Source organism: Protopterus annectens, chromosome 14.part0 (genome assembly GCF_019279795.1).
Source record: "Protopterus annectens isolate FY-2018-M chromosome 14.part0, PAN1.0, whole genome shotgun sequence".
NCBI classification, from domain to species: Eukaryota; Metazoa; Chordata; order Ceratodontiformes; family Protopteridae; genus Protopterus; species Protopterus annectens.
Window position 1 is genome coordinate 325,247,163 of NC_056748.1, and position 16,124 is coordinate 325,263,286.

The 16,124-nt window shown below is 41.2% G+C and overlaps 1 protein-coding gene across 3 annotated transcripts in view; it reads right to left on the reverse strand.

Moving 5' to 3' along the window:
- NSMCE4A (NSE4 homolog A, SMC5-SMC6 complex component) overlaps positions 1–16,124 on the reverse strand; it is a 740,267-nt gene that overhangs the window by 388,467 nt on the left and 335,676 nt on the right. For all 3 annotated transcript variants that reach the window (XM_044056053.1, XM_044056054.1, XM_044056052.1), the window contains exon 7: positions 9,662–9,756. In XM_044056053.1, the coding sequence (XP_043911988.1) occupies positions 9,662–9,756 (95 nt within the window). The remainder of the gene's footprint in view (positions 1–9,661; positions 9,757–16,124) is intronic.

The window sequence follows — 16,124 nt, forward strand, 5'->3', positions numbered from 1 at the left end:
AAACAGTATTTGAACAAGTATTGATAGGAGCATTATTCCAAGCTAATTTTAAGACCAGTTCTTTATCTAAGTAAGCTAAAAAGTTTACAACTATTAATCTAAGTTCTTCACATGAAGGAACTACACCAATAACTCAGGGCATGCCAAATATTCTGATACTGTTCCTTCTTTCTGAAGTCCTCTATTTTTACCTCAATTAGCCACGTATACTAAATAAAAATCTATGATTTTCTCCTTCTTTAATTATAGTCCACTCATTCCACTCAAGCTGTACTCTGTACTTAATATCTCTTACTTTTATATCATGCTGAGAGACCATGGTAGTTAACATTTCAGTTTCTTTCATACAACTTTGCAGTACAATGTCCATTTTACTTTAGTAATGGCGCTATCTTCTGTGTAAATCCTGAACTGAGGAAAGTGGTTACTCTACATGTTTCTCAAAAAAGAATCTCCTTACTGTTTCAGTAGAACTCCCTTTCTCAAGCATATTGGTTAATTCAAGAACTTCACAGGGAAGTTTCTATATAAATTATTTCTACTATAAATCCTCCATTTAGGAGTATATATAACTTGCCTTCAGACACATAACTAGCTGTAAGTGGTTATGTATAAAAATACATTAGTGTAACAAATCTCCTGTAGGGTTTCACCAAAATGCAGTTACTCGATTGGCATGTTGGCCATCCCCCTCAGTAAAAAGTTAACTATATACATTACAGACTTAGAAGCAGAGCTTGACAACTTTTTCAGAAAGGTTGGGGGTTGGACAACACGAGATTGTTCATTTTGACTTGGATTTCATTAAGGGGCATAGCAACTGTTTTGGTTGAGACGAACTTTAAATAAAATGTAAGCTGAGCTTAGGGTACTGTACTAACAGTAGAAGAAACTTAGGGTAAACTCAATAAGTTGATTTGCTTTTGTTTACCAAGAAGGTTCGACTGTTAAAGATAATGGAAAAAAAAAAAAAAGGTCTGACTGAGAAACCAATTTGCCTCTTCAGAGGAAGTCAGGAAAGAAAAGCTGCAATCAAATACAGAATATATTACAAGTACATACATATATGACTAATACAAGAAAAAGAAAAAAAGTTATATAATCAACTAGTATAAATATTACGAACAAAACTGGTACATCAAGAAATGCATATATTGTTACAGAAAGCATATCTCTGGGAAACAAAAGCATTTGTGTAAATGTACCTTTAGGGTGTGAGTTAAAGTTATACCATTTAACCTGGAGCTGAACAGCACCAGAACAAAACGTTTTGCTAGACATTGTGGAAGTTAGTTTTTAAAAGTCTGAATGTGGTAATATTGTATCAAGGATAGTAGAATGACGTTCCAAAGCTTGATGACAGCAGTATACAAGCAGCCTTCTGCAGTGTTGTACAATTTGAACAGTGAGGAATGATTTGTCTCCTCAGCTTCAGGTAAAAGTATGGGAGTGAAGGTTGATATTTTTTTTAATGGGATAGTGTTCAGGTTTATAGAAGGGATTGTGAGTGGAGATGAGATGAGAGGAGGAAAGAGAGACTGTTATTCTGTACAACTGATTTCTATTAGGGGCAGACAGTGATGGGTTGTGTATTGGCGATTTGCTGCAAATTTAGCTACTGCATTGCAACACTGTTCTAGTTTGTTCTTTTGGTAAATGTGTAGATTACACAGAAATGGAGAAGCATAAAAGAGAGTGGGAATTAAGAAAGGTAGTGGCAACAGTTATCCTACTTGAAACGGTCAAGAAAGCACAATTGTGTCTCATTGTAATTGTAGATGTTAGAGTAGATCAATGTTGAAGTACTGATTCTTGGGTCTTCCTACTATGCAGAAGCCAGCAACTGACCCGATTTCCAGAGGATTCACATCATCCCTAGCCAATGGATATCAGAAGACCAATGTCTGGGCATCACAGTATAAAAAGGGTGTCCATCCACACTATCTTCAAGTCTTTCTAAGTGAATAAGAAGTCTGATGCTGGAGGACAGCATGACCTCCCCAGCTGTCTGGAGTTAAGTGAAAAAGAGAGGAAAAAACACAGGAGGTAGAGACAGGATGATGGAGAGAAGGGACTATCTACAGGAAAAAAAAAAACTTCCTCTTTTCCTTACACCAAGCAAGGGGGAGACAAGTGGTCAACAGATAAAGGGGCTGGAGGGTGGGAATGCATACTGCAACACTGACTTACTCGAACATCTACAATTATAAGTGTGACACAACTGTATTTTGTTCTTCGTAGGCAATGTTGCAGTACTGATTCTTGGGAGGACTCCCCAAGCTAAAAGTTGGGTGGTGGGTTGCATGACCTTAGGAAATAAGATTTTACAGGATGGCAATAATGAAATCTACTCTAACCCTGTAGACATTTCCTAGGTTGTAGTGTTTTGTGAAGGTGTGCATGGAGTGCCACGTGGCAGCCTATAGGATGGCCAGGGTAGAGACTCTTTTGAGAAAAGCAGTGATATTCGCCCCATGTCTGGTAGGGTGAACTAAGTATGTTCAGGTAAATCCTTACCTTGTTGTGATTAACAGAAATTAATACAGTTAGCTAATCTTTTAGAGATGGTTTGCCTGGAGACAGGCATGCCCTGTTTACCCTCTGGAAAGGCCAGCAGCAATTGCTCTGCAATATTAGGGCTGTTTTTTTCTTGTTTTAATGGTATTTGATCTGCCTGTGCATAGCCAGGGAGTGGAGTACTTGGTCTTCCCTATCCTGTGGATCTAGGTAGAAGACTGTTAAACAGATAGCCCATTTTAAGTTAAGTCCTGATACCACTTTAGGCATAAAGGATGAGTTTTTTCTGAAGGTGACCTATTCTTGTGGAAGACAGTAAAAGACACTTTACACAGTAGGACTTGTAGCTCAGAAACTCTCCTAGCTGATGTTACAGCTATAAGGAAGGTGGACCTTCAGGTGAGTATCTTTAAAGAGGCAATGGCTGCAGGTTCAAGCAGAAACAATGTTATTATTTTAATTTGGATTCCTGCCTGGAATGGGGTTCCTTTTGGGTGGTCTCAAGTGAATCACCCCTTTTAGAAAAAGTTTCATGTGGGGGTGTGAGAAGATTGGTGGAGCACGATTTGAGCAAGCTGATATCGCAGATGCATGTACCTTAATGCTGGAACAGGAAAGCTAAAGAGGCCTGACAGGTACTGAAAGACAGCGCTGATGTCTACTTGAGTAAGGTTAGTGTAATTGCTGTGACACCAAGTAGAAACCTCTTCCATTTTTCCAGGTATGATTTCCTAGTATTGGGCTTTCTCACTTCTCTAAGAATGGAGAACACCTCCTTGGGATAGGATGTAATTATAGATGTCAAAATCCAATCCTCCAGGCATTTAATTTGAGGGTGGCTAGGTGGGGGTGGAAGACAGACCCCTTGACTTGGCTGAGGAGATGTAGCTCCTGTAGTAGGGCACAATCTCCCCTCAGTGAGAGTCAGGATGAGGGAGAACAATTGTTGTCTTGGTCAGAAGGGGCCGTTAAGGATCATGCTGGGTCTTTCCACCCTCATTTTTGTTAGTACCCTGGGGTTCAGGGGTAAGGGTGGAAATGCATACAGGTACCAGTTTGTTCATGTGAAGGAGAATATATCTATCTTCCAAGCTCATGTGTGCTGTGTTCTGGAGTAGAATGTCTGTAGTTGATTGTTGTAGAGAGACAGGCAACAGCTCTATTGAGGGGATCCCCCACTGTGTAGTCAGATCAAAGAAAACCTCTTTTTTCAGCATCTATTCATTGGGCTCTAGAGGGTCCCTGCTTAAAGAAGCTGTTAGGGTATTCAAGGAATATAAGTGGGTAACCCCATCTCTTGGAGTCCTCATCCAAATTTTTCTGGCAAGGCTGCATGGGGAGAGGGTAAGACAAAGCCCCCCCCCCCGTTTATGCACCACATAACTATGGTGCTGTGTCCAGATTTGGTGTGTCCCGGGGCTTAAGTCTTGCTGAAAAGCTTTTATGGTCAGGTAGACTGCTAGTAAGTTCTTTCAATTTATATGCAACTTCCTCTGCTGTGGGGACCAAATGCCCTGGATTTTCAGGGGGACCTAAGTGGGCTACCCAAACTATGTCTGAGCCGTCCTCATAGTTATAGTTTTGTCTGCTTCTGGCAAAGTGAAATTAGTTCCTGGGTTCTATCCACCATTGAGTTCCTTTTCTACACGTGGAAAGATGAGGCAGCAGGGTTCCCAGGGGTTGGGAGTGCTGTTTCCAAATATTTGTTTTTAGAGACCATTGATGTTTCCTCATGTGCGATTTTGTAAATGGGATCATGAGAATACATGATGCCATGTACCCCAGTATCCTCAGGAATTCTCTTGCAGTGATGAGCTGCTCTGGAGGCAGACTGGTCAGATAGCCTTGTCAAGAAAATCTTGTCCTGGGGAAGAAAAGTTTTCTGTTGAAATAAGTTTTCGATGGCCCCCAGAAAGAGGATTCTTGGTTGAGATTTTTGAAGATTTAAAGAGAGACCTACTTTCTGAAAACAGTCTACTGTGATCTTTAAGGTGTCCACTGTCTCTGAATTGGATCTTTCCAGAATGAGGAAGCCACCTATGTATGGGTAAATATGAACCCCTAGAGCTTTGCAATGTGCGATCAGAGGAGCTAGGTATTCTGTGAGAATTCTAGGGCAACAGACAGCCCAAATGCTAAAACACAGAACTGGAAGTGGTAGCCTGTTGCTACAAATCTTAGGTAATTTCTCTCATTTTCTGCTTTGGGGACATGGAATTAAGCCATCCTTTAGGTCTACAGTGACCATGGAGGCATCCTGGAAGATTATGGGCAGTAATTTCTGCAGTGTAAGCATTTTGAATTTTGGGATGTTCAGAAACTTGTTTATCTTTGAGAGGTCCAAGACTAGCCTCCAAGTGCCCTCTTTTCTTGGAACTAGAAAAATCCTTGAAGCCTTTTTCTTCTTGTTCTAGAGGGACAGGCTGAATAAATACTTGTTGAAGTAGCTCCCTGAGGATAGGTGGTAAGAGGCTTTCTTGCTCTTCTGGTGGTTTTGGAATGCCCAAGAAGGGTTGTACTTCTCTGAATCGAATATAGAACCTTTTCTCTATGACGTTGAGGAACCATTCATCCCTGGTGATGGACTTCCACTGGTTTAGGAAGAAGGAGAGTCTTCCTGCTAGAAGTTTGGAAGGAAAGGGAAAGGGTAAGGAAGGGCAGGGTAAAACACAGTCACAGCTGTTCTCAGTGCCGAGTGGGTTCTTTGAAGCCCCCATGCCCTTTGTGATTGTTCTATTTGCCATCTCTTAGATTATCTTGGGTCTTTTACCACTGGGTGCCCTTCCCCTTATCTTGTCTAGTTGGGAAAGGCTAAGGTCTTGAAGGGTGATTCCTACTGTACCTTGAGATCTGATAAAGGTACAATTCTAGCATAGTTTTAATTTGCTTTCCTTTTTTTTTGGCAAGTTTCTCAAAAACATGTGCATCTGGTGGAGAAAACAAGAATTCCTTGTCCAATGGGGCATCTAATAGTTCAACCTTTACCTAATCTGACAGGGGCTGGGTCCTGAGCCATGCATGTCTGCAGATGACGGAACCTGTGGCAGCTGCTCTGCAAAAAGCATTTAAGGCATCTTAGCCACATTTTAGGGAGTATCTGAAGACCTGTAAAGCGTTTCTAGCTGTCTCCTGGATTTCCCTGGATAAGGTTCTATCCACAATAGATTCTACCTTAGCTAGCTTTTTGTCTTGAAGTGATTCATGGTACTTTAGCATATGAAATTGACAATTCAAAGCTCAAATTGCCAGGGTGGCAGAGGCAGAGGCTTTCTTCCCAAATCTGCCTAGTAATCTGCTTTCCCTGTCATTAGTCAGTGGATGTCTTGTTGATCAAGCACTCTGTAAAACCTGCTTGGTTTCCTCAGATCAGGGAATAGAGCTACGTCTTTGAAGACATCATCCAATACGTGTACTGGAGTAATAACCAGTGGTCTGGGAGAAGGCAAACTTAGCAGTTCCCTGCAGTGGATCTGGGCATGTGAGAACTGCTTACTTTCCCATCTGAAAGCCTCCTTCATTCAATGTAGGGTGTCCTCAAAGGAAAGGTCCTGGGGGGATCAGGGTAAGTTTGAGGTGGTAAATGGCCAGAGTATGACAATTACTCCTCATCCTCTGAGCTACAGGAATCTACCACTTCCTGAAAAGCTACTTCCCTGCTCCTTTTAGATGGAAAAGCCTCAGAAGTGGAGGAATGAGAGGGCTCTCTAGACTTCATAAAGGCCATAAACGTCTGTGCCTGTCCTATTTTAAAGAGGTCTTGGGCTACAGTCTGAGAAGAGGGGTTGGAGGCAGTGGTGAAGCAAATGCAGTGATTTATTTTGGTTAAATTGTTGGTGGTCAGAGGATGTGGTTGTCCGACTGCAACTTTGGTTGTGGCTTTGGTAGTCACAGTAGGCAGCTGTCTCCCTAGAGAGCCATTATGCAGATGTCAGAAGCTGAGGTCGACAGAGGTACCTTAGAACCTACAAGTGTGTGAACCGTGGTGGCATTCCTGGGTAGATCAGAAACCATGGCAGCCTCCTGAGGAGTCAAGCCCGAGGGTTTTGGACTAGGAATCGCCAGACGAGGGGGCTGCAGAGGTGCCTCAACTTACGAACTATAGTTGGAACTTTTTTGGAAACATCTGGGTCCTTTGCCTTTATGTCTTTCCATTTTGTTTGGAATAATGCTAGCGGATGACAGTCTGCTGAGGCCCTGTGGTAACACTGGAAGGTGACTCCAGAAGTGTGACAAAGATTTTGGTCCTATGTTTTAGAGCTTTTGTATTGAAGTTTGCACAGTCAGTACAGTTAGAGATGGCATGTTGTGGCCTCAAGCAGAACAGACAAAACAAGTGAAAATCTTTATGCGAAATTTGCTTCTCACATTCAAGCAATTGTTTACTTATCTGAACATTAAATTATTAGAAAAATTTCCCCAAATGGGTACTTATCTGATTTGAAGAAGATGGTTTTTTGGAAATACAAACTGGCGAATGGACTACAAGTGTACCGAACACACATAAAGCACATAGGAATGCACACCTAGAAGGAAATGAAGATGGCACCCATGGACTCCCTTCTTATAATCTGACTTCCAGATGTTAGTCTTTGGGCATCTATCGGCAAAGGCTGATGTAAAGACTCGGGAAATAGGGACACTCACAGGATCCTGCATGGCAGGAAGATGCAAGAATTAGTACTGTAACACTGCCTACAAAGAACATCTGCTTAACTGCTTCTTGGCCTTTGGCTAAGATCAAGAGTAGCCTTATACAAGCTACCTAGTTTTCGGTGAGTGTTTTTACTGCTTCCTATATATGGAGGTCATATTTAAGCTGGACACCAACAACAACTCCTAACAGCTTGGCAGGGGTGACCACTACAATGCTACTATTGCTGGCTGGTGTTATATTAGATTCACAGGTAATTACTAGGTTAGCTGCTTCTTAAGGTCATTTTAAGCCTAGCCAGCCAGTTTCCCTTCCAAAGGTGAGAATCAAACCCTGCACATTGTGTTTATGAGGTAAACACCTTAACCATTATAAAAGCCCCATAACCAACAACCAACAGTGGTTTCAGACTGAAAGGATGTTTGGGGGTGAATAGAATTGCTTTGCTGTTTTTTAGGGCTTAAAGTAAGTTGAGTGCTTTTGAGACAGTTTTCGACTGTAGAGAAAAATGTTCGGGTTTGTTGTTGTATTTCAGTTAAGTTTCTGGCTGAGCAGACAAGAGTAGAGTCATAAGTGTACTGGCTGAGGTAGCTTGTTTTGTTGTGGTCTGGAGGTCATTAATGAAAATGTCAGAGAGTAAAATGTCAAGTACAGATCCTTGTGGGACACCTGCTGATGTGGGTAAGAAGGAAGAACAGCTAGCTTGCCATTTCCCTTACTGTTCTCTACTGGTTAGCTAACGATGAAAGCAGTACAGACAACTGAAACCACGTGTTGAAAGGTTTTCAAGTATCTGTTGATGTGAAACAGTGTCAAAGGCCTTTCAGATATTAAGGACGAGTGACAAGACTAGGTTGCATTAATTTTTGAGATTAATGTTACTAACCAAGCTTATCAGGGCTGTGTTTATACTATGGTGTGGGTGGAAGCCATGCTGATTTGGAGAAAGTAGATAGTTTTCAGTGATATGTCTCAGAAGTTGACTATGGCTGCACTATTCAAGGATTTTTGACAAGGGTTGATAAGATAGTACTTTGTACATAGTTAGAAAATCTCTATATTTCCCACCTTTGTGAAAGAGCAGAATATATTACTTGTTCCAGAGAACTGGTACATATATATTTTTTTGCTGACCTGTTTAATTAAACTGAGATGGCTAGGCTAAGACACCTGCAGTTTTTGGTATTCAGATGGAAGTTTATCTGGTACTAAAGTAGTAGGTAAAAGTTTTAACAATTTTTTATCGTTTAGGTAGGTGAAGGCATATTTGCTTGAGTTAAATGCAGGATTACAAAAGTTTAATCCAAACTGAATTTGGGAAAGAAAAGTAGTTATTCGATGTAGCAGCATCAACCAATCTCCCCTTAGGCAGCAACTGCCAACTTCTTAGAAGCCTTACAAAATAATAATTGTTTACCAATCACCAGCACTTGTTATTCCTAAAAACAGGAAGATTTAGCATGTTTGGTAGCTATTCTATTCATCCTTTTTAACCTTGGTAAGTAACAAGATGTTGCCTGATCCTGAGATTTTTCAACCTTCTCCATGTTTTGTCCTAATCTTTAAAATGCCTTTTAAACACATGTGAAAACCACAAACATTTATCACCCTTAAATTTTCCTTAATCTAAGATTAATTTATCCTGTAATTTCTTTTGTATGCTGGTCGAGTTTTCAAGAGCAGCTACTACAGCTTTTCACCAAAAACCTGGCTCCAGTAAACATACTCCAGTTTGAGGAGTACACCAATATTTACCCGATATGAAGTCAAAACAGTGGGACAACATAACCCTTTCACATTGTTTTCTTATGTCTTCATATTCTCTTTCCTGTCTCTCATAAATCAATCTCATTCCCTTCCTACCTCAAAAAACAACCTGTGGTGATGCAGATTTTCTACTATCCAAAATTATCAATCACAGTTTGCTTATATTTCTTAGCACACACGCTCCTCATGGCAAACAAACAGTCTCGCTTATCAATCAATCTAACTAATGGCAACTGTCCTTTCTCCAGCCTACCACTCACTTTCTTGACTATGTCACAGTCTTTCTCCAATACATGCCATTGTCGTACTCTACTAATACCTTTCATCCTTAAAGATCATCTCACTCCATATTTCTAGTTCTATCAGCAACTGTCTTAAGTGTTATAAACGCACTTCTTTATCCAGTGCATTGGTACTTAACCTCAAATTTGTGCTATATTCGTAAGTAGGTTCTGGCTAAAAATAACACCTCTTGGTCCCAATCCACTTACCTGTACAAAAGAAAATATATAAATAAAATAGTGACACATCCCTCCAACCAGTGCAGTACAGAGAATTTCATGTAATGTGGATAAATCTCCCATAGTTGATATAAACACCACCCAAGGTCATCCTTCAACATAGGCCAAATCTCTAACTGTCCCAAACCGGTTAGCAAAATGAAATAAATACAAATTCAATAAGATAAAATATGCATAAGAATTAGTAAATATTTGAACTACTTACCCTTATGATAAAAGACACATGAAACATGTTTTCGACTGTCCGGGCAAAAGAGTCTGGGTTGATCACAAAATCATAGTAACATATGGGTGTATCAGCTGCAAAAATAAAAAGTAACATTGTTTAAACAAACCAAATAAAAAAAAATATTTGGAATAATGTTACATCACATAAACACATGATCAAAAGATTTTGTAAGTTTAGAAAATATATTTTCATGACTTGCACATCTACATACACACACATACACATATTTTTTAAACCACTTTAAATATATCTTGGAAGGAAAACACTACAAATCACTCAATTGTGCTATGCATAAATGAACTCAAAAGTCCATATTGTGTGCCCCCTAAGAAAGAAATAAAAGAAGGCTAATAGATGTTATAAAAAAAATAAGCATTTACAGCTTATCACCAACTACCTGTTGTTCCCAGCACAGAGATTCAATAAATCTAAGCAGGGATGCCACACAGTGCAAAAACAGAACTGACCAATAGACTAAGACAGCTGTAGATGATCTGGTCCATGTTATGCAGAAGGTTTCTTAGTTGATGAAAGAAATCCCTCTAACTCATTAAAGCCTAGTGGCACCTCCAAGTGTTTCTCTAGTTACATCCTATTGATGGCTCTATTTATTTTGTTTTTGTTGACCGGGAAGTCTGACTAGGTACGACTCCTTTCTCAGCAGAGGCCGAGAGGGAATGCTTCAAATATACAAACAGACAAGAAATATTACAATTAATTTTCACATATGGGCATAAAGATAAAGCATATATGAAGCGAATGTATCAATTCCCAGAAAGCATACATAATGTAACAGTACGTAAAAGTTTGGTATGGTGTAAATAATTCAGATAGGCAGAAAATGAAGAGGGTATACATGAACATAGCGGATTTTGGAATTAATAGGTTTGGTAGAAACCAAAGAGACAGTTGTAGAGGATGACAAGGTTATAAAGGAGAGGTGTGCAAGCAGGCATGGGTTTAACAAGAGGTTGTAGAGAAAGTGGCGTTGCGGACGGTGGGATATTATTGCGGAGTGTGAAGATGAGAAGTGAAAGGATGGGATAAAGTAGAGAATGAGAGTCATAATTAGGATGGTTTGTAAGCTATAGGTTAGACAGAGTATGGAAAGAGTTTATGTAAGAGGATAGTGATAAAAACGGGGTCTTAAACGATGGTGCACAGAAGGGTGTGAAGTAAGGGTTGAGGGATGGGGGTGTCTAATATTGCCTAGTCATACTTGCATTAATAATTTCAAAACCATGCTGTATACAATAGGAAAGATTTCATCTTAAAGGCTACATGATGGACAACACAATTTGCACTAATACTAGATATCTGTCTATGTAAAGTTATTCATTTTTCCATAAATTATCATCAACCCCCTTTTTCCCATTTTCTACATGGGGTCTGGGTGTTGATTCAATGCCAGACTCCTGCCTTCTTCGATGCTCATGCCTGACTGTCACAAATCTTCTTTCACACTATCCATCCACCTCCTTGCTGGATGCCCTCATTTCCTCTTACCTTCTTCCTGTCTGTCCCAAACCATCTTCACCACATTGTCTTCTGCTTCTCTGCATGCATGTCCAAACCACAGAAATCTGTTCTCTTTGATATTTTTTGCAACTGGAGCTACTCTGGCTTCTACTCTTGTCTCACAGTATGCATCCTACTTCCCATCTTAAGCATTTCATTTCCATCAAGTCTAACTTTCTGAGCTGCTCTGCATTTACTGACCAGGTTTCTTCACCATACATTAGTACTAGTTGTACCACTGTTTTGTACACCTTACTTTTCAGCTTCTTTGGCATTCTTCTGTCATACACTACACCTGACACTATGCCAGTTGGCTGCAGCCCCTCTGATCCTAGCTTTAACCTCTTAAGTCAGACTTCCCTTCTCCTCAACCACCCATCCCAGACTTCTCCTGATTTCCCCAGTTTGCTGCCTTTACCACTATCTTATCTGAACTTAGTTTCATCCCATGTGCCCTCAGTTTTGCATTAGATTCCCCTGTCCTTTGCTGAAGTTCTTGCTCAGAGTCTGCCTGTAATGCCACTTCGTCTGCATACAACTTTGTTGATCTGTCTCATCCCACCTGTTTGTTAATGTCATCAATCACCAGTATGAACAGCAGTGGGCTCAGAGCTGAATCTTGATGCACACCCACTCCCCACTAGGAACCTCCCATTGTGAGACTGAACACTGTTAATACTTGAGTCATTGGATCTTTGTACACAGTTTGTACTAATTCTACCAATGTTTTTGGGACTTTGAACCACTGCAAGACTTCTCAAATCAACTTTCTTGGGATCTTGTCATATGCTTTCTCCAAGTCTAGGCATGCCCAATTGGACTCTTTCCTCTTCTTTAGCTTCTTCTCGTCTATTTGACTCACTGCAAACATTGGGTCAGTTGTATTGTATCCTAATCAGAATCTTAACTGCTCATTTCCAATCTTACTCTCTATTACTCTGTGTGAATGTGTGTGCATCAGTCTCCCTCTCCAGAACTTTCATGCAATGTGACAGGAGTTTGATACCTCTGTACTTCCCACAGTTCTGGATGTCCCTTTTGTTCTTGTACACTGGCATTAGTATGTTTATTCTCCAGTCTCCTGGGATATACCTTTCTCTCCACACTGCTAGGAGTACCGTCAGGAGCCATATCTCCCCTATCTCACTTAGTATCTTTATCATATCTGCTGTGACCTCATCTGAGCCTGCTGCTTTCCATAACTTTATTTTCCTTAGTGCTGTTCTTACTTTTTCTAGGGTGTGCTCCTCTTCTTCTCTCATCCTAGGCTCTGTCTGGGGCAGTACAGCTTCAGTTGGGTTTTCTACATTCAGAAGCTGCTGTAAGTATTCCTTCCATTTGCCTTTCATGTTCTGTGGACTGATGAGCAGTCTGTTGCTGGCATCACTTATGAAGGATGTCTGACTATCTACTTTATCTTTCTGTCTTTTCCCAACAATCTGATATAGTTTCTTTGCGCGATTTACTAAGTCACTTTCCAGAAGTTGGAGTACCTCTGATGCCTTGTTCTTTGCTACTGTAACTGCTTTCTTAGCCTCTTTGTTAGCCAACCAGTATTCCTTCCTAGCCTGGTCTGTCTTTTCTATTTCCCATTTTTTTCTGCATTCCTTAGCTTTGATGCTTCTTGGACTTGTGCATTCCACCACCAGCTTTCCTTATGCAGTTTATTTCCATACCTGGCGCGGCCACATATGTTTTGTAGTCCTCACACACACTGTTTTAAGGTGCTGCTATTCTTCAACTCCACCTATTTTTCTCCTCTTAATAGGGGGCTAAAGCACAGAGCAATTCCTGGCAGTGTTTTACTTTCTCTCCAGCCAATTTCACGGTTTTCAGCCTGGTCTCTTTTGACCTTAGCGTCTTCTTTGACCGTTGATTGTGGCAACCAGTGGTTTATGCTGTGGGCCGACAGTTTCATCGGGGATATCTTTGCAATCACTGATTCTACTCCAGTGCCCTTTCCTTACTATGAGGAAGTTGACCTGAGTTGCATGTTGGCCACTCTTGTACATGATTTTGTGACACACACTCTTTCGGAACCATGTGTTGGCTACTATCAAGCCTTTTGCAAGACAGAAGTCTAGAATGGCCTCTCCCTCTTTATTGTTGTTACCCAACTCATGTGGACCCAGGAAGCCCTCATATCCTGTTCTGTCTGTTCTGAAATGTGCATTCAAGTCACCCATTATGAACCCCAGTTCATGTTGTCCTACTTTCTCTAGTAAATCCTGCGACTGCTGTCTGAATATACTCTTCTTTTCACTATCACAACCCTGCTGTAGTGTTTAGGCTGATATTATGACTACTGTCTTATCATTAGGCTGGAGTCTGATTGCCATGAGTCTGTCACTGATTCTGATGACATGCCCTACTGGCTTCTGAAGCCTCTCTCTCACTACAATTCTCATACCATTTCTAGCATGTCCTCCTAATCAGTAGTAGACTCTGGATCCCAAGCCAATTGACTTTGCTGCACTGCCCTTCCATCTTGTCTCTTGGTCACATAGGATGTCAAGTCTCTTCAGTACCATCATGCCATCCACTTCAAAGCTATGTCCTGTCAGTGAACCTACAGTGTGTAGATGGGCTTTATGGCGGGCACACACTGGCTAACGGGCACATACACCCCTCCTACTGTTAGCAAGAGTCCCTGTCATAAGTTGGAGTAGGTCAGATCCTCAACCCACTTATCACTGGCAAATATTCATGTTCATTTGACAACATTAGTCAACATAACCGAATCACCTAGAGCCACATTTTACACTGAGTGGCTAGCCCTGCCACGGCATGCAGTCTGTAATCTCTGTTCTCCTATCTTGGGGATACTATGCACCACAGTACATGCCCAAAGCAAATACAAATAAAACTAAGTGTGCCAAAAATAGATGCAGCAAATATATAACAAAGCACAGTTGTAGGAGGAAACCACAACCGTAAACTGACTGTTTTTTCTCACCTGGGTGGTATTACATTCTTCTCATCTTACTCTACCAATGCAATATTGAGTACTAGTGAAGATAAAATGTGAAGGTTAAAATGTGTTCTTTTCCTCCTCTAGAAACTCCCCAGTCAACAAAAACCCTTTGTCTATACTCAGTAATAATAACATCCCCATCGAAACTGTATCCAATACCAAACTCCTTGGTGTCATCATTGATGAACATCTAAAATTAGACATACATATCCAATCAGCCATCAAAAAACCCACCAAAAGCTAGGACTCCTATATAGGCCCAACTGTTACCTCACCACCCCACACCAGAAAAACCCTCGCTTCCTCCTACCTTCTCCCCTCTCTTATGTATGGCGCTCCTCTGCTAAACAATCTCCAACTCGGCCTACAATACAAACGCAAATCATGCAGCACAAAATAAGCAAATTTGCTACCAACTCTAAAAACTCCTCCCACCACTGCCCCTCTCTCCATACCCTACAATGGCTCAAAATTACAGTGTTGTACCTACCATAAATGTAGATGTTCGAGTGTACACCCTGCTGCAGTCATCACACTTGGGTTATCCTGTCTTTAGGCGGTCCCGCAGTCGGCCGGAATTCCAAAGTCTTGGTCCGGCGTCGGTTGCTGTCGCCCCTTCCCTGACGTCAGTGCACCAGGGTTATATATAATGCATCCGACGACATTTTCTTCAGTTTTTCTTGGCCCAGATGTCAGGTGCCCCCAAAAAGGTGGTCAGTAATTAGTACCAAATTAAGTAATTTTTGCACAAACACAAAATCCCTCCAGCTATAAGCAAATACATCAGGAAGGTATTGTACAGATTTAGCCAGTTAGGTCAGAGGGGATGGAGGGAGGGTAACCTGGACTGCAGCAGGGTGTACACTCGAACATCTACATTTATGGTAGGTACAAAACTGTACTATGTTCATCGTGTTACCCTGCTGCAGTCATCACACTTGGGTTGAATCCCAAAGCTAAGGATGGGTGGAGGAGTTACAGAGGGTTAGAGGAGGCTAGAAGGTCCTGCAGAACTGCAGTGGCGAAGCCAGCTCTAGTCTTAGAGTAAAGTGGCAAATGATAGTGTTTGGTAAAGGTGTGTACTGAACTCCAAGTTGCAGCTTCCAAAATCTCCTTGGTTGGAACCCCCCTGAGGAAGGCTGTAGATGTAGCTGTTGCCCTGGTAGAGTGGGGCCTAATGGTAGCAGGAACTGGTTTTCCATGATGGGTATAGCAAAAATGAATGCAATGTCCTATCTATTTGGAAATGGTTTATTTTGATACAGCCTTCCCTTGTGAAGCTGTAGCATAGGATACAAAGAGCTGATCAGATTTTCTGAATGACTTAGTTTTATCCAAGTAGTAACAAAGTTGCCTGTGAATGTCCAAGGAATGCAGGAGCCTTTCTCCTTTGTTCTGTGGATTTGGGAAGAAGGTGGGTAAGTGGATGGTTTGATTTAAAGCCACACTGGAAACCACCTTAGGCATGAAGGAAGGATTAGTTCGTAGAGAAACTCTATCTTGATGGAAAATGAGGAAAGGTTCCATTGCCATTAGTGCCTGCAGCTCTGAGACTCTTCTAGCTGAAGTTATTGCTAGCAGCAGGGCAGTCTTCCATGATAGAAACTGTAGATCTGCAGAGAAAGCTGGTTCAAAGGGAGGTAGCGTACGTTTTTCCAGAACAAAATTGAGGTCCCATGTTGGTGTAGGTGCTATCCTGGGGGGCCTAATGTTTTTTGCCCCTCTGAGGAACTGCCTTAGAAGTGGATGCGAAAATAAGGGTGGATCCGTGTTGTAGTGGGCTGAAATAGCTGATGCATGGATTTTAATGGAAGAAAAAGAAAGTCCTTTGTGCAACATCTCAGTTAAATACTGTAGAATCTGAGGCATGTGAGGCTGAAGAGTGTTTTGGCCTTTAGCTTGGTTCCCAGGCACAAAACCTTTTCCATTTGTCCGAATAGGCCTTCC